General features: G+C 43.8%; 2 protein-coding genes across 3 annotated transcripts; both read left to right on the forward strand.

Moving 5' to 3' along the window:
* The first annotated feature begins 860 nt into the window (after positions 1-860).
* On the forward strand, positions 861-14,341 carry LOC120791703 (prolylcarboxypeptidase (angiotensinase C)). 2 transcript variants are annotated; one of them, XM_040130280.1, is made up of 10 exons: positions 861-1,307; positions 5,624-5,764; positions 5,848-5,949; positions 6,318-6,499; positions 6,881-7,038; positions 8,386-8,558; positions 11,874-12,041; positions 12,161-12,348; positions 12,474-12,519; positions 13,027-13,114. In XM_040130280.1, the coding sequence occupies exons 1-9, from the start codon at positions 1,140-1,142 to the stop codon at positions 12,511-12,513; spliced, it is 1,320 nt and encodes a 439-aa protein (XP_039986214.1). In that variant the 5' UTR covers positions 861-1,139; the 3' UTR covers positions 12,514-12,519; positions 13,027-13,114. The 2 variants fall into 2 exon arrangements, with proteins under 2 accessions (XP_039986214.1, XP_039986213.1); XM_040130279.1 differs by lacking the exon at positions 12,474-12,519 and having other exon boundaries at positions 13,027-14,341.
* Positions 14,342-17,437: 3,096 nt separating this feature from the next.
* LOC120792222 (protein FAM181B) lies at positions 17,438-19,680 on the forward strand. The gene is given in 3 exon segments (XM_040131296.1): positions 17,438-17,650; positions 17,652-17,722; positions 17,725-19,680. Coding segments are annotated over 3 exon segments (1,227 nt in total). The 5' UTR covers positions 17,438-17,618; the 3' UTR covers positions 18,849-19,680.
* Positions 19,681-23,162: the final 3,482 nt, after the last annotated feature.

A 23,162-nucleotide genomic window follows, 5' to 3' on the forward strand; every position in this document is an offset into this window, starting at 1 on the left:
TAAAACATCCCTAAACAGGAGTTCTTGTGAGAGCACGTTCAAGGCGATGCCACATTATACGACATCAACTCCAGCGGCACTCGTCGTCCTATTAAAATCCGTGACCGTGTCAGTACATCACGTCGCAACACCCCCTTGTCGTAATGTTTTCTTAACCAGGGGACCTACGGGACTCCCGGGCCGCGTCTCTGTGGTTTGAACTCTTTCCCCTTTTCCCTGACACCAAACGCTGCGTTTCTGACGGGGACACACACACACACACACACACACACACACACACACACACACACACACACAGAGACGGAAGTGTGTGACGCTTCCTCTGCCCCCCCCCTTCATCCCATCCCCTCGTCCTTTACCGATTGTAGTAATTATACGCGTAGTGACATACTTTCCTCCCTCTTTGGTTTGTACCCCCGGGGGGGGGAGTTGTATCTTGTGCGTCTTCGTGTGTCCTCACATGTACACGTACACATTGTCTGTCATGCTATACTTAAAAAAACCCCCAAAACGAAACACAAAACAAAAAACCCTTAACAACTGGTCAACTGCCTCCGACCGTAAAACAGCATTTGAAACGAGGACGTGTTTATGCCAAGGCAGGGTGGCACTTCCGGTACGCGATTTCAAAATAAAAATCCCCCCCCCGAATTAGGAGTAGGTGTGGATATACGCCGTTGCAACACAATAGGGGATTTACGCTGGAAGACGTACCGCGCGATTTTGGTTTGTTTCTATCCTAACACCACTGGCGTCAACGTGCACGTGCAGAACTCAGACTCCCGGCATCCCTTGCGAGCGTTTTTTTTTTGTTGTTGTTGTTTTTTTTTTTTTGATTGTAGTGAGCCGTCTTTCCTCAGCCCTGCGGGACTGCCCGCCGGCTGCCGTCAGATTAAAGTTGCTTAAATACTGGCGAGACGCGGAAGCCGATGCTTCCCCGTACGACAGCGGGCTGCCCCTGCTCCGCTGCCGAACCCGGGTCACATGCTGCCTAACGACACCTCTCTGGATTCGCTGACAGGCGAGTCTCACTTCCTCTCTCTGACGGGACAGGTCTCAGCTTCCTAGCGCAAGAGGCGACCTCGTTATCATGCGCCGCGGAGCCCTGTTGCGGTGAGCCGTGTTTGACAGCAGCGGCGATGAGGACCGGGGTCTGGGACTGGGCTGCAGCCGCCTGCATCCTGACGCTGTGTTTTGGCTGTTTGCACGTGATCGCCCTCAAATCCCAACTTTTCACCAGGTTGGGGGGGTTAGCCTACTCCTCTGAGACCCCCATCAACTATGAAACATTTTACTTTGAGCAGAAGGTGAGTCTAAAATGTCTCTTGATTTAAATTGAATTCAACTCACCATTTGTAAAACAAACAGAAAGTCTTACAGGTACGTTTTACGCTGGTCTCCTCCTCTTTTTGCATCTTTTTCTTTCACTTCACTTTTAAATGTCTGATTTTTTGCAGTCTATAAGCGCTGAGTTCATGGGTGTAAAGGAGTAATAATCCAAGTAGATAAATGAAAATCCCCATATTTGGCCCGAAACCTTTTGTGCTGTAAAACACTAGAATAAGTCTAGTGAGACTGGTGTGAATATGACAATAGGATATTTGAAAGAAAAAACATAAAGGAGTGTTTTTTGAAAATAAGATTGATATTAATTGATGAATTTTGGCTCATTATAATTGGCCCACCTTTTTATTTAACACAACATTACTTGGCTTCATTGTTCTACTTACTTTTATCTCTGCCACTTGCTCTTTCTACTGTGTTCAATGTACTTAATGCTGTAGAAGCTGTCCGTGTGTTGTGTCTGCAGACAATAGACGTTTCCCCTCTGGCTTCCTGTAGTGAAGGGAAAAACCATAACAATTGGTCCTGTTCTCGCCAGCAGAACTGTAGCTCCCTCCTGGCTGCCTGCCTAAAAAGGTCTCCGGGGCCCAGTGAATCTGAAACACTTCACCTCCGGGACTGGGGGGGGGTTGAGAGATCTTCTTTCAGGCTTTACATTCTCCATTTACTGTTACTTCATGGAGAATCAGATTGCACGTCGCGTGTATGCTGAGCCACGCAAGGCGGCGCCACGTTTAGTGCGACATGTCAACCTGACTCATACAATCACAAGACCTTGCTTACGCTCCTCTCCCTGCACTCAGGGCTGTCGTGAAAGCTAAACTAACCAGGTTCCCCGCATCTAAAGGAGGACATTCATCATTTTGGTGTAAGTCAGAATAATCGTGGCGATTAGTCATTTACTAAACGTTAGACGAACGCGAGTGGAGCTCACTCTTCACCCCGTTCCGATTTAATTAGCTGTTCCAGTTCACCTGTGCGATACACACACGATGTACCATGGCAGTAAACAGTGTGTGAACTATAGAAACTCAACACAGGTCATGACGGTGCGTCCGCGGTGCTCCATAAACTGGTCCACCTGTCCACAAGTGGATGGTGCTAGAGATTTCAATGTCAGGGTCGCTGAGAACTTAACTCTGAAATTACGTAGACTACTACTGAGTTTTCTTTGTTTAATTGTTTCAGGTCCTCAGATCCTACAGTCAGCCAGTGTCTCGGAAGACGTTCAACAGAGACTGAACACGTTTAGATGAAACCTCACAGTCTGCGAATCTGGGCCATCGGGCATCTGCCTCTATTCAGCCTTAAGCTTGAGTCTCTGTGGAGCATTCAAGCCCGTTTCCCTGCTAACTTAGCAATGCCTGAGACATGTCCAGTGTGACAGCGTTGCACGCACTCGCCGTGGTCCCTGTTTCTTAGACACTGGGGAGAAGACAATTCCGGCGCACAGGAAAGTACATGGTCCCACAATCCCTGATGCTTTTTTTCAGCCGGCGTTGCACGAGCTAAAATGACAGGATTGATGAGCTGAACATTTTAGAATAATACACAGATTATTATAAAGTATATATATTAGCAACGCACCGATTATTAGCATATTTAGAGCTGCAATGATTTGTTGGTTAATCATTGCAGCCACTTTGATAAAGATTGATCATTTCAATCAGACTTTCAAACATTTCAATGTGAGGATTGAGCTTTTTCTTCTCTTACTTTGTAGTAAATCTAATGTCTTTCTGTTTTTGACTGTTGGTCAGACAAAACAAGACAACTGATTAGGTCACACGGGGCTCGCTATTTTCTGATGTTTTATAGATCAACCATTTCATCGATTAATCCAGAAAATAGTCAGCAGGTAAATGGTCAAAGACAGTAGCCGTCAGTCGCAGCCTCTGAAGTGTTATACTTACATACTGGTGATAAGTGTTTGTGCACTCAACACTGTTTGGGTTTGGGGACAATGCCCCACACCTGGTCCAGCCCACGGCATCCTGACTAATCAGCCAAGCTGACAAGAAGATAAAGACCATTTCCTCCCTTCTGACGCCCATTGTCTTGTCTGATGTGGGGTTTTTTTTTTTCTTTTTTTTTTTCAGCCAGCCAACAAGTAGCTGTATGCTTCTTCCCGAGAAGTTCAAAAAAATAAATAAAACAAAATAAAAAAATGGATCCCTGTGATACCCTTTTCAGTACCAGTAGCAAGTCTGCCGTTATTACAGATCTTCATCAATCATGCAGCCTTCCTCCTGAGCACCAAGTGACCCAGCGGTTGCCCAGAGGAAATCCTCTCGACTGCGTTTTGCCTCCAGACAATGAATGGAAATGGTCCTTTAGCATCCCCCGAGCCAACTGCTGCGGTTTTCCTGGAGCTCGGGCCGCTGGTTGTTTTCTCCCGTGTCTCCCCCCTGGCGGACGGGAGACGCAGCTTTCCCTCCGGTTTTGACCGGCTCACGCACCGGTGCGTGCGGTGAATTTGAACGGAGGCAGGCGGCGCTCGAAAGGCGCCGCCTGCGGTCACCGCACGGGGGCGCTGCCTGTCAGGGTGTGTGGGTGGGTCACAGAGACCCGGTCCCAGGGGTTTTGTGATGTGCATACTGAGTGGGTGCGAGCGATACAGCACCCGGCAGGGGTGCTTTCGGTGAAGCACTGGATATAGTCAGCCACTTTGGGTTTGGAATTTATACCACAGTTGTTTATAAAGATATTTTTCTTTGCATTTCGAGGGGAACTTGGCTTTCAGTAACTGAAGAGCCTCACTCCTAAGAATCAGGCGTCTACCATTTGAAAACTCTGGTTTAAAACAACACACAAAAAAAAAAAGAACTCACAAAATCTAAACAAATTATGTGACTTTTTAAATGACACGAAGTAACTTAACTTTGTTCATAAAATTCAAACAGTACGCTCCGGGCGACCGGTACAACTGAAACTTATTTTGCTGCGAAAAAACTGCCAAGCTTTTTCCTTTAAACTGTCTCATGGTCCCCTCACACTTAAAAGCACTGCCAAGCGCTAAGGAGTTGAGGGTTGAATGAACACATTGAGGCCCCAGAATCTTTTTGCTGTCATTGGCTCATAAAATTGCTGCCTCCTTTGTATCCACTGAGGAGGGAAGAGAGCGAGAGGGGGGGGCAAAACAAAAACATTTTGTATTAAGTGTTGGGGCTGTTTCAAGGGTTGGACAACTCAGTAGCCTCATGGGGTTGTCTTCTCTGTGAAGTTGTTGGTTTCTTTCTGCTTTTGTTTAATGAAGAATGCGGGAAATATAGTTGAAAGGGGAAGATACCCCAGAATCCCTGAGGTTTGATGAAAGGACATCTCGGAGCTCATCTAAAGTGGAACTAATGCGGCATCCCTTAAACGGGCTCCAACATTTTTTTATACAAATTGGGGCTAATTACCCTAGAGTCCAACCTCGGGACTGTCATTTCAAAACGCCATAGTCGGCACGGGGCCAGGTGTCCGCTGATCACACCCACCTCCGAGCGGTTCACGTGGACTGGGCTGCATCCCGTTGAAGGCTTTTTGTCGGTTTTAACATCAACAAATGATTGCTGCATTAGCTTTTCTGTCAACAAGTGTGTGTGTGTGTGTGACCGATGCACAAGAGATCGTCATCCTTTACTGATATTTAGATCATGTCTTGCATTTTCTGCTGCTCGCTCAGCTCTGCTCAGCCACCTTACGTTACGGAGGGAGATCGCTCTGTGGCTCAAATAGAGACAAGTCCCATAATTCCACTGCGCGCCCAATGTTGGTCTCAGTGGGGAGCCTCGCTCTTCAGTATGAACTACCGCCTCGAAAGGCATCGAATCAACACCTCTCCGACACGGTGTCAACAAAAAACTGAATGTTAAAAGCCTCACAAAGGACGAGTGTGTTGCAAGGCTATCGACGGGTCACATTACAGGCAGCTCACGAGCAGGTAACTCATTGTTTATGTCAGGCAGTAAGGTCAGGAGTTGCAACATAATCTTTTAACACAGGAGGCAACTCAATGCAGTCTTCATTTCGAGGAACAACAAAACCATTTCTCACTGGCATGAGATTATCCGAGTAAAGATTATCTTAGTTTAATAGTTTCTGAAAATATTGAAAAAGATCTCATTCGTCTAACTCTGTCACGGTTGCCATTGAAATTTAAGGTTTAACAATGACACACTGTGCCCTTCGTTTCTGGCAGGTTCACGCAGTTCGGCCACAGTTTGTGATCAGTTTGAGCACAATTAAGATTTTATAGTAACTGTACTTTGCATCGTGTTTTTCTCTGTGTCAGGTTGATCATTTTGGATTCCTGGAGGATGGCACCTTCAAACAGAGATACCTTGTGGCTGACAAACACTGGAAGCAGCCTGGAGGACCTATTTTGTTCTACACTGGCAATGAAGGCGACATCACCTGGTTCTGCAACAATACTGTAAATATCCCATGTGCCGCCTTGCTTTTGCGCTGCACACCATCCTCAGTCTAATTCGACACCTATCTCTGCTTCCTCCCCAGGGCTTCGTGTGGGAAATTGCGGAGGAGTTAGGCGCCATGCTGGTTTTTGCAGAACATCGTTACTATGGAGAATCCCTGCCATTTGGACAAGATTCTTACAGTGTAAGCGAAGACGCAGTGCCACACAAGCAGATCACATCTAAGTCTAATTCAAATCCGATTGAATGTCTTTGATTACATGTTTTTTTCTCCTATTTGGGTTCCAAGCCAGTAAGTCAGTAACGGTACTAACAAGAGGAGATCTTATATATTAAAATTTTTAATTAATTTTACCTGAAAATGAATGATTCAGCAGATGCAGACATGTGCGTTCTGAAATCCTAGTACTTGATAGCTAAAGGTGCTAAAGGTGTTAAAATAATGACCCACCGAAATAGATTTCACTGTCAGTGGCAGAGAATAATTGCACGTGCGTGTGTATTGATCTTTCGGATGATAACTTTGGAACAATACTTCTCATGTGCTTGCAGGACAGCAAACACCTGAACTACCTGACCTCAGAGCAGGCTTTGGCAGATTTTGCAGTACTGCTTCAAAACCTGAAGAGCACTCTACCTGGAGCCCAGCGCAGCCCCGTCATCGCTGTCGGGGGTTCCTATGGAGGGATGCTCTCTGCCTGGTTCAGGATGAAATACCCCAATATAGTTGCTGGGTAATATATTAGTTCTAGAAGGGGTTGAAAAACTAAAGGGACAGAGAGGGAGGTCAGATTTCTTTGGGCAGACTGCTTGTTCAGTATTTCAGTATTTTTAGTTTTGCCCTCATCGACTCCCGTCGGCGAATGAAATCTCTATAATAAACACCAGATGTTCATTTGAGGGGGGAATCTGTGCAGTCTGTTCTACAAGCGGCACTGCAGCAGTATGAGACATTAGGTATCGGAGATTGAATCAGCGTTCCATTGACTTTCTCACTGCCTTTGTAATCACCGTTGTCCCCCAGCAAACCTCTTACACTAATGTTATTCAGAGATTGCCAAGGACAATGGATTGAGAGAAAATTAGAAATGGTTTTGCTTCTTCTTCTATTTCAGAGCTCTGGCCTCCTCCGCACCAATATGGCAGTTCCCTGGTATGGTGCCATGCGGAGACTTCTACAGAATAGTAACCCAGGACTTTGCCAAAAGTGGCCACAACTGTGATGCAAACATTAGAAAGTCCTGGAGGGCTATTAATAATGTCTCCTCCACCGGTAAGTCGGACACGCGCGAGTGGGTTTATCTTATCTGTCAGAAATACATAGGAAATATGATTTATATGAATTATTCAGAGTCACAAATAAATCATGTTAAATCTTATGTATGAGGTTGGCTCCGGTATTGTAAGAATTCATTAAGTGGTGCATCTGTCTACGAAAGCCTCAGAACCAGACAGCTGTTTTTCCACGATAACAATCCTGAACTGTAGGAATAAACTTCATTGAATGAAGTGGTCATTTTTATTCTCATCACATCACTAGTAATAAACGTACGCAATAAAAAAGTCGATGCCACTTTCCAATAAGGCACGCTTTACAAAGGGCTTATAAGCTGTAATTGATAGCTTGATTAATTGTGATTCATTCAGTTGCTGATGCTTTATGGAACAGGTTTAGGCTATTAATAATATCTGTCAGGTTGCCAGGTTAGAGGAAATCCTCCTCCGGCATTTACACTAATTTTGTCTTTTTGGTTAACTAAGTGCCCCTTAAATTGAATTTTTGATGATAAGTGTACAGAAAATGTCGCTCCACCACACGGTAGAAAAGCATTAATGGGAGCCGGTGCACAAAGAAGCTACACTGAACGATCACAACGATTATTGATCAATATCACGTAACACAAAAAGCTGTACTGAGACAACATGGTACTTGTCATCGTCAGCCAGCCAAAATACAGTTAATAAAGTTGATGGTTGACACTTGGCGTGAATGTTGGCTGTGTGTTGGTGGCGTCCGCCCCGAAAAAGTCTGAGGACTGACATTAGAAAAAAGATATGAGTAGTTGGAAAAAGGGAGAACCAATCAGTGTCACGAAACAAAAGTAGAAATTGGCTATTTTATTGGAATTTGATGGTTAACGTATGAAGCATTTTGACAGGAAGACGTCCTGCTCCACCTGAAGTTATTCGCTGTTCCACGAGCTTTCTGTGTTTTTTCATCAGAGTGTCTGTCACCACACTTTTCTGAAAAGATGAAACTGAAGTTTTCTCCGCTTATTCAATGCTAAATGAGTTTTTGTGTCTGCACTGGATATAACATGTATAACATGTACGTGATAAAATAATGGTCATTTTATTAGCATTTAGCAGCTAAGGCTATCGTGAGGTTTTGATACTGGCATCCGTGAAGACTCATGGGAGCTGTAGTCGGTAAATGCTAACGAATACTCGTTGCGTTATGTTGGTTGACGGTGACAATGTCACTTTCAAATTTTAGTACCCAGTAGTGTAGCAGAGACAGTAGTGAACATGCATGTTAACGTGGACAATGCAATCCACACTGAACGAGGAATTACGAATGTGATGACATGTAATTATTTTTTGTTCTCCTTTTGACAAGCCTCTGGTCTTCAGTGGCTGTCGGACGAGTTCAGTTTATGCAGCCCTCTCAAAAACAAGATTGATGCCGTCGGCTTCAAGAACTGGCTTCAGGAGACTTGGGTGAACCTGGCCATGGTGGACTACCCCTACGAAGCTAATTTCCTCCAGCCGCTGCCTCGCTGGCCGATCCAGGTAAAAAAAAACAGCCACTGGTAAAAGTCAGTATCTAAGAATCATCAGTCTCATTAGTCAGTATTTTGAAAAGTAGGTGTGGCAGTGGCTAATTTCTAGCATGCCCCCCCATTTTAAGTTCTAGTTAATCTTACAATTGATTCACTGTCAAAGGTTTTTACTTTATTGCAGCTTTGAATTTTGTTAGCCTTTGGTTAAGCACCTGATTTGGCCCGAAAGCCTGTCCTTAATTGAAATGAATGTGCGGTTCAGCCAATTGTGTTACAAGTGTTTGTTGTCATCTTCCAAGCCTTTGTTTACAACAGCTGTCAATTAACTTCATTAATATTCATAAGGATCTAGTTTCTTTTAGATTTTAAGTATTCTTTAGATGAGCAGCTACAAGTAAGCCACCATTCTTTTCTTCTTCCGTACCAATAGTCCTTTCATTTGCACACTCCGTCAGATCTCCGAGGTGTTCCTCTCAGGACGCTCACACGGCACCACAGAAAGAGGACATTTGCCCAGTGCAGCTCATGAGGCCGTTAAACAAAGGCTCACCACTCTCATTTGAAAGGGACTGTAACAAATACTTCACCAGACACTTGATGTGAAAAAGTAATCGCACCAACTTGCCAAAATTTGGAAATGAAAGGACTGCAATCATGTAATGTTGCTAAAGTTTTAAAGGTATAAAAAAGTTTTAAACATGTTTAATGTGTTTAAAACTACGTTTAAAAATATGTTTAAAACTTCTACCTTCCTTTTTCATGTTGCTAGCATTACAAAATATCCTTTTGTTAGCTTGTGGCAGTACAGCGGCCGTTTACCGGAGGCTGATTGACTTGGGTGCAGTGTATTCTACCAGTCACCTTGGCATGTCACGTGCATAAACCGAGCTCCGCTATTGACCCCCAACCCTCTGTTCGGCGCTTCAAAACCCCTCCGGGTGCCCCTCACATCACTCTCAAACTAAAACTTTTACCACACCGATACATTTTTTTGTTATTTGTTTACCATTTAGCCACTGAAGAGCTCGGAGAGCATCGTGTTAGATGAAACAAACACTAAATGGTCATTTTGAGTTTTTTTGGCTCTTTGCCTTTAATGTATGCGACCCCTATGGGTGGTTTAAGAGGTTTAGGCAGTGGGTGCAAAGAGGAGCTTTTTTAATGACAAAGCTAATGTGATTATCTGAGTGAGTGTGAGAACGGGGGTATTGAGGGCTTAGAGGAGGGAAATCTGTTGGCAGAGATGAATGTATAAGCCTAATCCTATCTGAAAAGTAAGGAGAAGATGCTTTGGAGCAATTGCAGTGTTTTTTTTTTTTTTTTTTTTTTTTTTTTTCACGGTATAAATCTTTGGTTGGACATGTCTGTGGCCCTCCTCATCCATCGACCACCAACTCCTCCCCAGCCCACAGACAAAAGCCTTAGTAACAGACTCCACACTAGCGCAGCTCCCCTCCAACGTCCAAACAAGAAAAAGCCCAGTTTCCCCGCCTCACAAAGAGTGCAGAACAACGGCCACGGCCAACTCCGCTGCTGCAACCATAACAACACGCACCAAAATCAAACAAAGCTGAAACTCAAATATTTATCATCCACGCGCATTAATTCTGAGAAATCAAGCATGGTCAGACAAAACAGTAATAATGAGAGAAAAACCTTTACATTTTCAGTCATTTAGATCTTTGGCTTTAAGTAAATGGATGTTTTTTTGTTTTTTTTTTTCCCCTGTTGTGCCAAGATTAGAGCAATAAATTCGAGTTCATTCCAGGGAATTTCATATGCAAATCAGGCGCCTCCACTTTTTATGGGGAAAAACAGTTTATGGGCCACAAGAAAGCAATCTTCAGTCTTGTAAACAACTTGGATATACAGTGGCTTCAGAGAGCATTCAGACCCCATTCACTTTCTGCACACTTTACAGTGTTGTAGATTTCATTTTTAATGGATAAAATTTCCATTTTTTCCAATCTGACAATCAACCAAGATGACTGAAAACATGACTTTAAAAACGTTTTTAGAAAATGCAAATTTATAATAAATGAAAAACTGAAATTTTTTATGTACAAGAGTAGTCGGACCCTTTGCTGTGGGACTCCTGATCGTGGTCAGGTGCCTCCTGTTTGCTTTAGTTGTCCTTGAGATGTGTCTACAACTTCAGTGGAGTCCACCTGTGGCAAACTGAATCGATTAGACACAGCTTAGAAAGGCACACAGCTGTGTACAGAGGCTCCCACAATTCTTCCCAGAGTGGGCCGTCCGACCAAACCGAGTAGCCGGTCAAGAAGGGCCTTGGTCAGCAAGGTGTGTTAGAACCCAGCGGTCAGTCTAAGTGTCCCAAGAGTCCTCTGCAGAGAGGGGAGAACCTGCTGGAAGGGCGACAGCAGCACTCCATTGACCAGGCCTTTAGGGTAGAGTGGCCTGCTTGGAGTTTGTCAAATAACATTTAAAGGACTCTGAGAGGACGAGGAAAAAGACTCTCTGGTCTGAACTCCAAGCACTATGTCTGGCAAACACCAAGCACTGCTCATCACCTGGCTAACACCATCCCTATGGTGTAGCATCGTACTAGCAGCGTCATGCTATGCAGGGGGGGGCTTCTCAGGGAGACTCATCAGATTTGAGTGAAGGAAGAATGAAGCCAAATACAGAGAGGTCCTTGAAGAAAACCTGCTCCAGAGTGCACGCGACCTGAGACTGGGGCGACGTTTCAGCTTTCAGCACGACAATGACCCGAAGCAAACGGCCACGCCAACGCTGGAGTGGCTTCGGGACAAGTGTCTGACTGTCGTTAAGTGGCCCAGCCAAAGCGCAGACTTAAACCCCACAGAGCATCTGTGGAGAGGCATGAAAATGGCAGTTCGCAGACACTTCCCATCCAATCTGATGAAGCTTGAGAGGATCTGCCAGCGAGAATGGGATAAACTGCCCAAATCCAGGCCTGCAAAGCTTGTAGAGACTTACCCAAGAAGATTTGAAGCTGTAACTGCTGCCAAAGGGGCTTCTTCAAAGTACTGAATTAAGGGTCTGAAGACTTTTTGTAAATAAGATACTTCAGTTTTGATTTATAATAAATTTTTCTAAAGTTTCTATTTTGTCCTCCTGGGTTATTGAGTGTAGATGGACAAAAACTGATGGGGCAATTTTATCCATTTACAGTTGCAAAAGTGAAGGGTTCTGAAGCCACCGTAAGCGAAATGCATATTTAAACATTATTTAAAAAGAAAATGTAAGCTAATGGCTTTCATATTTTTGCCTAAACTGTAATGTAATTGCAAACTCAGTTCACTCCTTTGTGTTGTGCTTGTCAATGTGTTATGCTTTCAAGGTGGTGTGCAAGTATCTTGGTTTCGATGCCGCTGTGTCTGACTACCAGCTACTGCACGGTGTCTCCCAAGCAGCGAAGGTCTACTATAACTACACCGGCAGCTCTTCCTGTCTAAACACATCTCAGACGGCCACCGGCAGCCTCGGTATTCTCGGCTGGACTTACCAGGTACGGTGGCACAGATCACGGCGATGAGTCGTGTCACGCCGAATAAACCGGTGCGCAGGTGTGTCGGCGGGCGGCTTTGCCTGTCTGAATGAATATGTGTTTCGATCCCTCATCCCCAGGCCTGCACGGAGATGGTGATGCCCATGTGCACAGATGGCGTCCAGGACATGTTTGAACCCGAGGAGTGGAACTTCCAGGCCTTCTCCGATGAGTGCAATGCAATGTTTGGTGTCAGGCCACGTGCTGACTGGGCGGGCATAGCCTACGGGGGGAAGGACATCGCCGCTCATAGCAACATCATCTTCAGGTAAACAGTTTGTAAAATGCCAGACTTAGGCAGAAGGTTCCCTGTGTTTTCTGAGTTTGTCTAGTGCAGTAAGATCAACTAAATGGCAGATTCTGCCTGTTTATTTATTATTTTATTTTTTTCAGGAAAAATAAGACGACCCATCTGTGTAGCCACAGGAGGTAGACACAAGTATGTAAAATGTAAATGAAAACGCACTGGTGTAGCTTAATCGCAAACGCTCGGTGATGTTTGGGTGAATGCCAGTTAGCAGCTTTTCGTTGTGCTATAGAAAGGTCTGGCAATGAGCAATTTGCTATGAGTTTTCAAAGCATCATTTCGTAATGCTAAAATGTTTTAAAAACCATAACATGTCGATCGTGAAAAACAGCACAAAGGACTGGTGGTGGGTTTGGTCACTTAGAAGTAAAAGTAAGAGTACAAAGTTTCTTGTTATTTCCTGTAAGACCCTTATCTCTTGTAGAGTTGGCAGAGCCCAATAGATACAAGAATCAAAGAAAATGATGAATGAATGAAAAAATAATAAATTATTTTGAAAAAAATTAAAAAAATTCTTTTTTTGTTACAGGCTTTACATGAAAATATGAGACACTGACAGTTCACAGAACACATGCAAAAAAAAAAATCAGTGTCTCAGCATATATTCTCAGCGTACATGTCTCCGCTCTTGTATTTCAGTAACGGAGGACTGGATCCGTGGTCGGCTGGTGGGGTCACCCACAACATAAGCGGATCTCTGGTTTCCATTCTGATCCCTGACGGAGCCCATCACTTGGACCTCCGCTACAGCAACGACCATGACCCTCCCTCAGTCCGCGAAGCCCGCGCGTTAGAGCTGGAGTATTTTCGGGAGTGGATCGGGCAGGCTAAAGAGGCACCTCGAACTGCATCAGCCCCTTAGTCTCTAGCCGCAAAATGTTACCTGACCAGGATCTCCATGATATGTGAGCTTTAGCTTTAATTTGTCTGACATGGTATTTCACAGGGTGCTCTCTCCGTCATTAGGCCAAAGTTTGTCCTTTTTTTTTAATCAGTGTTGGAGATGTTTTTTAACATTAATTGAATACACTTCTATTTAAAATTTTCAACATCACTCTCGATGTCAATCACTTAAGTTTTTTTAAAAATCTTAATCATGTAGCCGTGTTCCGTGCTAGACTATCAGACTACAGTTTTCTTTGACCTCATCGGACTCACTCTCACTTCTTTATGCCAAAGTGTAAACTTCCAAGGGCTTTGGAGACAGAAAGGTACTGTATTATGAGCAAAGAACAAGATCTGTTTGTGCAGTAAAAATGACTGATCACGATGTAGATCTGTAAATATTTTAGTTCATTCATGTTATAACATCGTCATCAAAGGGCTTGATCCTCCTTACTTTGTGTTTTCTCACATGTGAAATTTGCCTAAACCCATTATGGCGTCTCTGCCTCCTTTTTGTTTTCTTCATTTACTGTCATTGTTACAAACCGACACCGCTTAAGTTTTTTTTTTTTTTTTTTTCACTTGTCATTCTTTGTCGTCTGATCAGCCATTGCTGTTATTCAGGTGTATTTGTTCTTTCAAAATAAGTGTATATTATAATTTGCTCCTAAACACTAAAATAAGTCTCAGGAGAAAAGTTGGCACCAAATATAAAGAAAATACATTTTTTTTTGAAGATTACCACTGCACTGAGTGTTATTCACAGCAGAAACAGTGCCTTCCCCGCTTTTTAAGTTTTCTATTTATGTCTTCTACCGATATTCTTTTCAAGCTGTCGTTCCAAAGAAACACGTCCACCAGTAAAACTGATTAAAAAGCTACAAATATCGTCATATAATCTCTCTAATTGTCTTTTAATCATAAATGGATGTAATGTTGCTCTGTTGAGCAGACTCTTTGTCATGTTTTAGAGGGGCTGAGTCTTTTAAGTTGCCTCCACCTGGCAGGAACAATTGCATTTGCCTGAGATTTAATAAAAACCCAATCGGAGGAGGCCAATAAAGTGAGTGGTGGGAGGTTATTGCAGCTACGCCTGCTGACCTCACCCCTGTGGACCAACCTGTGGGATTCCCCCTGGCAAACATTCATTCACTGGCAGCCCTTAAAGCTCTAAATTGCAGCACCAAGGCAGCCCATAGACCCTGGTTTGCCCCCCCCCCCACCCCGCTAGTAATATTATTAATACAACTCCTGGGGTGCCGGCGAGGTTGGGAAGGGTTGATGGAAGGTTAAGAGTGAGGCGGTGAGGGGATGCAGGAATCGGCAGAGACCGGGAAGCCTTTTGTAGTTCAGCATGAAGTCACATTTTTAAAAGAGAATCTTTTTTCTATTTTTTTCTCATTTCAAATGTCAAGATGAAAGGCTCGCATGTCATGGAAATACTGCAACACTTTGACCGCCAATGCAAATTCGTCTTCTTCCTTTGTAATTGTCTTTGAACAATTCTGGCCAATTCTTGGTTTTTTTTTCTGTTTTTTTTTTTTTTAACCCCTCCTCTTTCAAAGCAAAAGTTCCTGACACGACGCGACTTTGTGAAGCAGATGGGGAACATGTCCTGCACTAGTATGTGGGTTGATTTTCTACCGGGGGGCTCAAAGCCTGACTTCTCAACATTTTGTCACAGGCTTGTCTGAATCTCAGACACCCCCGTAGAAAGAAACACAGCTAAAAATGGGGGAGGATCGGGTCTCTGCCGCTAAATGCCCTCCTTAAACTTTTCTCAGGACTTTGAGAGGTCATTAATTTTGTCAGCCTTTTCTAAGTCACTGACACTGGCCATCAATCAAAGGTGTTATTAGTATTCGCTCGACCCCAAACTCGGAGTATGTCCCTGCCCAGACAGGGACCACACACTAGTAGGAAGAGATTAGGCCTGCGTGTGTCACGTCACGTTGCACTGAGCACCCCGCACCCTTGGGGTTGGGTGCTGCTGAATAAGTAAACTCTCCGGGACGGAGGGTGTGATGTCCAACAGTATCGCAACAATACGGATCTGTGTACTTGACGACTCGGCGGTTGTGGGAAAAGGCGCAGCAAAATTGCTAATGTTTTTCTCCAAATTAAACTTCCACCCAGGGTGCAAACATGAGTTTTTGAAAATGCAATCCATAGTTTTCACTTTTGTGATTAACGCTAAAACAAACACAGGTCTATTATAGGAATTTAACAAATAACACTCAACCTCACACTTAAAGCCTTGAGAGTGGAAACAAGTCAATACCCCCTCGGTTGTGCTCTGGGTTTATATATTTTCTTTTCCCGAGCTACTCCGCCACGGCCCATCCCCTCTCGCCCTCTCAGCCTTTCTGCAACAATAGAAACTTGTTTCCGGGATCTGTGCGTCAGGCTCTGTGATGTGAATGACCCACCAGCACAAAAGCCGAAGCCCCTTTGACTAGCAAAAAAAAAAGAAAAAAAGGGAGGGGGGGGGTATGGCTGCCATGACTGTGATGATGTCACTTTGCCAAAATTGTGCTGCTTGCAAAGAGAGGGTGGCAAAATCGGTTTGGGCAGGCGTTAAAAGCTCCGCGCTCCTCCTCGCTGCGGCCGACCTCCGTTTTCCTCCCTCGCTTTACTGTGATCAGCTGAAAGTGTCGAGCCGACAAACAAGGTATACGTTTGACTGCCGTGCCCCGTTGAAATGAGCGCAAACGAATATTCGAAGTCTCCTCGCATGAATTCTACTTCTTTCAGGGAAACGTCAGAAGGTTTTTCACTGCCAGTTGTATGAATAGCAAGATATTCTCTCCTTTGCAACCACCTGTTGCTCTTAGGTTTGAGTTTTTCGGGATTTCCTTTCAGTCATAGACTTGTGTTGGGCCACAGATAATTAGATCAGTGCTCTCCATTTCACTGTCCCTTTTCTCCACATTAATTAACATAAGAAAGATTTTTTTTTTTTTTTTAATGGCCTCACTCTCTTCCTTCTTTTTTTTTTTTTTTTTTTTCATCCCTCCAACTCTTAAATGAGTCGCTGCCTCACCTCAACGTGCACTTTCGCAAGAGGAGCCATCTCCTCCCTGCTGCAGCATCCCCCGAAAAAAAAAAACTTCGAACAAGAATAATGAATGAAAGTTTAAATGCGATCAGAGGATGGGACAGAGAGGGACTGCCGCATTCTTTGGTAAACAAATAGAAAAATATGCGCAGAGTGTAACAGTAAGTTACACATTTTTTGTTGTACAGTTAACTTGTCCCTAACAGACCAATCACTCAAAAATCACTTGAAACGCCATTGAAATTCCTCTTAACTTGGGATAAGTGTTGGCAACATAACAATCTGGCTCTCGGACACATCCTTCATTGTATTCACTGCTGGCCACAAAACTTCCTGTAAATACGTTATTGTTTACAAGAGAAGTTTCATACCCAGGTCAACATTTCTTCTGGCACACTGAGCCTGAACTGCACTTTATTCCCCTTTAATTTAACAGCTCCGGCAGCTTTTCTAGTTAAATCGACTGTTCATTATTGAGACCCATTTTACGAAGGGGCTGTGAGGTGCAATTTAATGAATCTCTGGCACAAAGCTCCCTTTCACTGCCGGGCAAAGAATAGAGGCTATTTAGACCCTGTAGGGCTTTATGTCAAAGGCAGCCCATAATAGTTGTCAGGCCAGGGCAGAAATTCCCACTGGCCTGGGAATGCACTAGAAATCAACTTTTGCCATGAGCAGATTAAGACACAAGCAAGCAGTTGGGAAGATTCTCCCAGATAGTGGCATCTGTTTGGGCACAAAGATTTTCCCACAGAGAGGAAGCCTTTCTCATTACTGTATAGCCTTGGGGTTTTTTTAATTTTTTTTTTATAGTTGGGTTTGTTTCAGTGACTAAATGAACAGTAATTACATTAAAAGTTAACTTCTGTTTAGTAATCCAGGCAGGAAACACGCAAGTAGGCGTGATGATTGAGCAGTGGTTTAAATTGTTTTGAAAAGCAGGCCCACGAATAACGGTGCTGATTAGTTGAGGATTTTTGTGGGTTATTTAACTTTGAAGATTGCTTTAATTTTTTTTTTTTTGGATTAAACGTGTTTTGTCTCTCGGATAATCGTGTACAACAAAACAAGATCTTTTGTTTTAGGTCCAACAGAGAGATTTTTGTATAACAATTCTGTCCAGCAAGACTCCAGCAGCTTTTCTGCTCACTGTTACAGTATCATCCACCGTTTTCACGAGACCGTTTTTGGTTCAGAGCACACACAAACAGTTAAACTAGAGGGGGAGAGTTCTGACAGAGGTTATTGTCTTCGACTCAGCGGGGAACCTCAGACAAATCCCTCTTAGATGCAGGTGGTCAGGCACAAGCAAAGAGTTAAGTCCTGCGGTCCCTTTGCCCCTCCTCTTTGATGTTCTGACATCATTAGTCCGGCCCCCTGTAAGATCTCCTTGCTTTCCTCAGAGCCCGTCACTTCTACTCTGGAATGTTTACAGGAACCTCATGAGCAGCATCAGGACCAAGCGTTTGTCAGAGGACATGCTCTGAGGAGACCTCTGGTTCGGGGGATCACAGCGGATGCCACAGGTGTAGCCGCCGGGCTCAGCAGAGTTATGGCTGTTCAGACTGCAATCATGAACCCTCAGTTCATGAATTTCTGCTTCCCCGGTTCCGTGGTGGAGTACGACGTGGAGAAAAGTCTGGATGGGAGTCTTCTGGTGGAGGCAGAAACTGACGAGGACTACAAAGAGACCACTCGGGACTTGCTGAGCTTCATAGACTCAGCCTCCAGCAACATCAAGCTGGCTTTGGACAAACCAGTGAAATCCAAAAGGAAAGTCAACCACCGTAAGTATCTACAGAAGCAGATCAAGAGGTGCACTGGCATTATAACACCAGGGAACGTAGCAGAAACCCCAGTAAAAAGACAGGGGTCCCCCCCGGCTCAGCCCAGCCCTTTGCAGAGCAAAACTCTACCTAAGCGTGATGGGGTCCAGGGGTCCAACTTACAAAGCAAGAGCTTGGCAGCCCTCTTCAGCCCTGTGAAGGATATAAGGGGTGAAAAAGCCAAGAAGCCACCCCTGAGGCACCGCAATCTGCCCCCCTCTTTCTTTACTGAGCCTGCCAACTGCTCTAAAGTCAGCTCCACGTCTGGGATGACGCTGAAGGACCTGGAACGAGGAAATCCCGAGGCTGCAGACTTCTTCGAGCTCTTAGGCCCCGATTACAGCAACATGGTCAGTGACCAGGACCTCTATCAGAGCGTGCCTCTCCGAGCGCAGCCGGAGGTGGGAGGCCCGGATCCTGCTTCCTACGATGCTCACCATTTAGTTGGCGGTCTCCTCTACTCTGAGCCCTGGACTAGCTGCTCTGGACCCTCTAAGAAACTAGGGGAGAGCCTGAGGACAGGCCCAGCCCAACCTCCTGTCTACTGTCACTCTGAGGCCGCCACTGGGCCCATAGAGGACAACGCACTGTGCACTTTGGCCTTCCCGAACTTCTTCACAGACTGCTCCGTCCCTCAGGTCACTTATGATTTAAGTGGTGGTTATAACAGAGCTAATTATTCGTCTCTATGAGAAAACAGACAATTCTGTTGTTAGAAGTGCCCAGTAAAAAGCAGATACAATTGCTGTGACAAGTCTAACAGTAGCCTAAAAGAGTTTGATATTACTGTACCCTGTTTGTTTATCTGTTGTGGAAATAATATTGCGACTGGATTTAAACACCCCCCCCCCCCTCGCTGAACAGGACTGTGTGTCATGGGGCTTTCCCCCCAGAAAACCTGTTTTTCTTTCATTAAAAAATGTCAAAAGCTATTTCCAATTACCCGATGCCATGTACTTTCCAATGCGCCAGTTTCATTTTCTACATGGCTGTGTTTAATGTTAAACTGTTTCACGTGTGGATGTGATTTTCTCTATCTCAGGCAATTTCAAACGGCATTCTGAATCAAAATACATCTGATGTCGGGTATGTTTCAGTTTTGTCACCAGAGTATGTGACTCATCAGAATGAAGCCTAGTCATTTGGAAATTTGTTAATGATTGCAATATAATCATGACATTTTCATATTTTACAAAAAGAAAATGTACAAGCTACATAAATAGTTGTGGGTTTAGTCCACTAAACATCAGTTATTGCTAGGAAATGATGTTATAGAACTGTTGCAAGCTGCAACAATCTCTCAGCGAGGCACATTTTCATTCCTCTTAGTAACGATTCTGTGCAGAGACATAGCGGGGGAAGCCTATTTTGCTAAAATGAGGATTACAAAAATGTGTGATGCCCCATTTGTTTTACAAAATTTTACAGCTCAGAAAAGATTTTCAGCTGGCAGATTTACCACTTGTATCCATGTTTGTTTGTTTTTTGGGGGGGAAAGCCTTTAATGTATCTAGCTGTTGACAAGACAAAATAAAGCTGGTCTTTATTACTGTTACCGCAGCGTCTCTTTTTTTTTTGTGTTCATCGTGGATGGCGAGGTTTGATTATCGACATACGAGCAGGGGCAAAGCACAAAACACTGCATGGGAGAAGGTGTACGTCTCTGAAATAAATCTTTACAGTCTTAAGTAATTTGCACGGAATGACACAAACATCTGGCAGTATGTAACTAAACAAATGAAAAGAGAGACTCCTTTAATAAACTATGATAGAGTTGAATCCGTAAACAACTACACAGTGTTCTCAACAATAACAGAACAGTTTAAGTAGTATTTACTGCATGGCTGACATACTGTATTGTATTATATAGGTGTTTCTCATTGTTCTTATCAAACACAGACAGTATTTAAATGATGTAATAATGTAAAACTCTAATATGTGTACTGATATAAGCTGGTTGAAAAGACTATATACTGGTAAATACGATGCTGATTGCGCACTATACCAACATTTTCTGTCTTCATTTCTCACAGAAACGTGGAATTCCAGTCCCATCTGTTGAGATGTTAGACAAAAGGAAAAAAACTATTCTGAAATAACTGTACAGCGTACAGCAAAAATACACGTGCAAAGACCAGGAGGAAGACCTTTCTGAGTAAAAAAACAAAACAAAAACATTTTGGATTTCAATGCAGCATGATTAATTTTGCATTTCTTCTGAGACCAAGAGCAGGTTGATAAACACTCTGTGCTGCGAACTCCTCAAAGTGATACGAAGATTAAAAAAAAGAAAGAAAGTTCATTTAAATGTTTTTAACATCATTAAATTTAATTGATCCAAGTTTTCAACAAACGCGTTCTTACTTCCACTAATGAGCAAAGGTGGAGAAAGCGTGAATTCAATTTCAATTGGCTAAATGTATAAACATGAGCATTCTGCTAATAATTGTTGAGGACTGACTTATTTCCTGCAGTGTTTGAGCGGAGTTGACCGGGCATTTAAACTCGAAACTTCCCACAGCGTAGCCTTCTCACAGGAGATCACTCCCTGGAGATTTGAATACCATGACCTACTAACAGTATACTGTACATTATCATCCCCCTCTGCTGGTTGTTAGGTGTACTCATTTACCTCTCTCACATGGAGGTAAAACCTCACCCTCCTGGCTGAAGAATCAATGTAAAGGCTGCATGGTGAGCTGACTGAATGCAGCTGAGGCCGCAAACGTTGGTGATGAGGGGGGGCTTAAACTGCAACCGCATTTTAGGGCCTTCAAACCAGAATATGGGTTGTGTGAAAGCAATGAGGACATACTGGTTGTTGTTTACATAAGAGGAATTCTAACAAGAACGTTATTTAAGTCTCTTTCCAGTGACCCGAAGAGACTTTTCCGGTGATATCCAGCTGTTTCATCGTTGGGTAGAAACTGTTGCGGAGGGATTACAAATCAGGGCTAGTCCTCAAACTGACTTCCCTGAGTAAATTTCAAATGATCCATTTTGTTTCAAATTTTTAAGAAATGCAACTTTTTTTTAGCCTTTCGCTTGACTGAACATGCATGACCAGTCCCAGCACTGTACTCACATTACAGAAATACATGTACACACATTCACATTGAGATCTGCCCCCGGCACTATGCAGTTGTTCTTGTGCACAGTTGTGCTCGGCAGCTCAGGTGCAGTTTGCTGGGGGGTCAAGTGCCTCGGCTTGTTCAGGAAGAAGGCAGAGGCGATTTTCCCGTTTATTTGCACAATTTATTGTCCCACCGCCTACTCCCCTCCCTCAATCCGAAAAATAAGTAAATAAATAAGTGAACGAAATGGCAGAGCCCGTCAGTGCTGCATCCGCAGGCCCGAGAGCAGGTGCTCAACGAACACACTAGATGGCAGTAATGTTCCACTGAAAAGCCAGTGTCTACCACTCCCATCCAGACAGAAAGGCACTTGCATCTGACGAATGAAATCACCTATGAAATTGTAGCCTTATGTGGTAAGAACTGAGTGCTTCTTTAGTTGTCTCCGTCATCCGCAGGAGAAAAGAATATCTGGCAACCTGCGATACAGCAAACTATACCCACAGAAAGCATATGGATTTTCTGTCCCTGAGCTGACACCAGCTGATGGAGCCACAACTGGATCCCGCTTTGATTTATGGCACAATGGAGACGCAATGTTTGTCAAAGTGATTAACAAGATCTGTGCTGGCGCAGACCTGAATAACAAGAGCCAGATATCTAGGTAAACTAGACAATATACAGTAGATTTTCTCCGGCGTGGTATGTGATGTCCTATGAGTCAAGAAATGTGCCCACACAGGCGATATATAAGGTGTTATATGTGCGCACACATATACTGAATAGAAAAAACACAGGAGCGCGGTAAAAAAAAAAAAATACAACCGGTACTTAAGCGAGCTCCCTGCCAGAAAAGTTCTACATTTTAAGGTTGTGTCCTTCATTGTGCTGCACTGGAAATTGAGTATCCATCCACACCTGCCCTCTCACTGACCTTTCACAGCTAGTCCTCAGGTCTTGTTAACACCATCGGGAGGGAGGCACAGTGCCAGATGATATTCACAAGCCTTATACATATAGCCTCTCTCAGTGACATGCGACTTATGTCTCTGAGCCCCAGTCGAAGAATTGTTCTTACATGTTTGCGTTATGGAGGGCAAATAAATACTGTGATAAAAAGAATTCACACGCAGGCTATAGAAGCATGACATTGCCATTATGCTTAATTAATGTCTTTGCAGGATAAAAATTACACATTAGCACACGCTCATGCTTGTCTTAATAAAATTAGCTGTTAATTGCTCATGGTATCTGCTGATTATCGTTTATCTGCTTGTTAAAATTACGTTAATCTTTGAAATTTGGCCTTTCTTTTTACAAATATCCCTACATACAGTCCAGCACGACATATCTTTCATAACTCAGTACTGGCCAACAATTTCACCGGTGTTTCAATGTCCAAATAGGGCCCATTTATTATCAGCCCACACAGCCCACAATTAATGTATCCCATTAGTTTTTCCTGTGTACCTCCAAGGATTTCCTGCCGAAGTCTTCGGACACTGGTCCTGATACTTTAGGTACTAGGTCCCTTGTCGTCACCAAACTAAAATTTAAATCCCCAACATAAGGGGTGTTGTCGGCTGCTTCCCGCCTTTCAAGCACCTCCCACTGCAAGCCCTTTAAGGACTGTGCACAGGGTCAGTGCAGAGAGATATGACTGCACGGCACACCCCGCATTTCTCACATCTCGTATTGCAAGGCCTCGACCAGCGATAGCAGTTAGTGTCAGTAAACATTAGTCTTAAAATAATAATGTATCCCTGCCTGATACTTTTCCGTGGCAATAGAAGTGAGGTTACCCCAAAAGACAATTTCTCCCACCGCACAGAATATTTCTTTCCATACCCATTTCGTGTCTCATCGTTCTCCATTCAAGTTTGCTTTCATTTTCAGCAGCTATGACGCACTGTTTTCCTCCTCAGGCTGTTG

Source organism: Xiphias gladius, chromosome 7, assembly GCF_016859285.1.
Source record: "Xiphias gladius isolate SHS-SW01 ecotype Sanya breed wild chromosome 7, ASM1685928v1, whole genome shotgun sequence".
Taxonomy (NCBI): Eukaryota; Metazoa; Chordata; class Actinopteri; order Istiophoriformes; family Xiphiidae; genus Xiphias; species Xiphias gladius.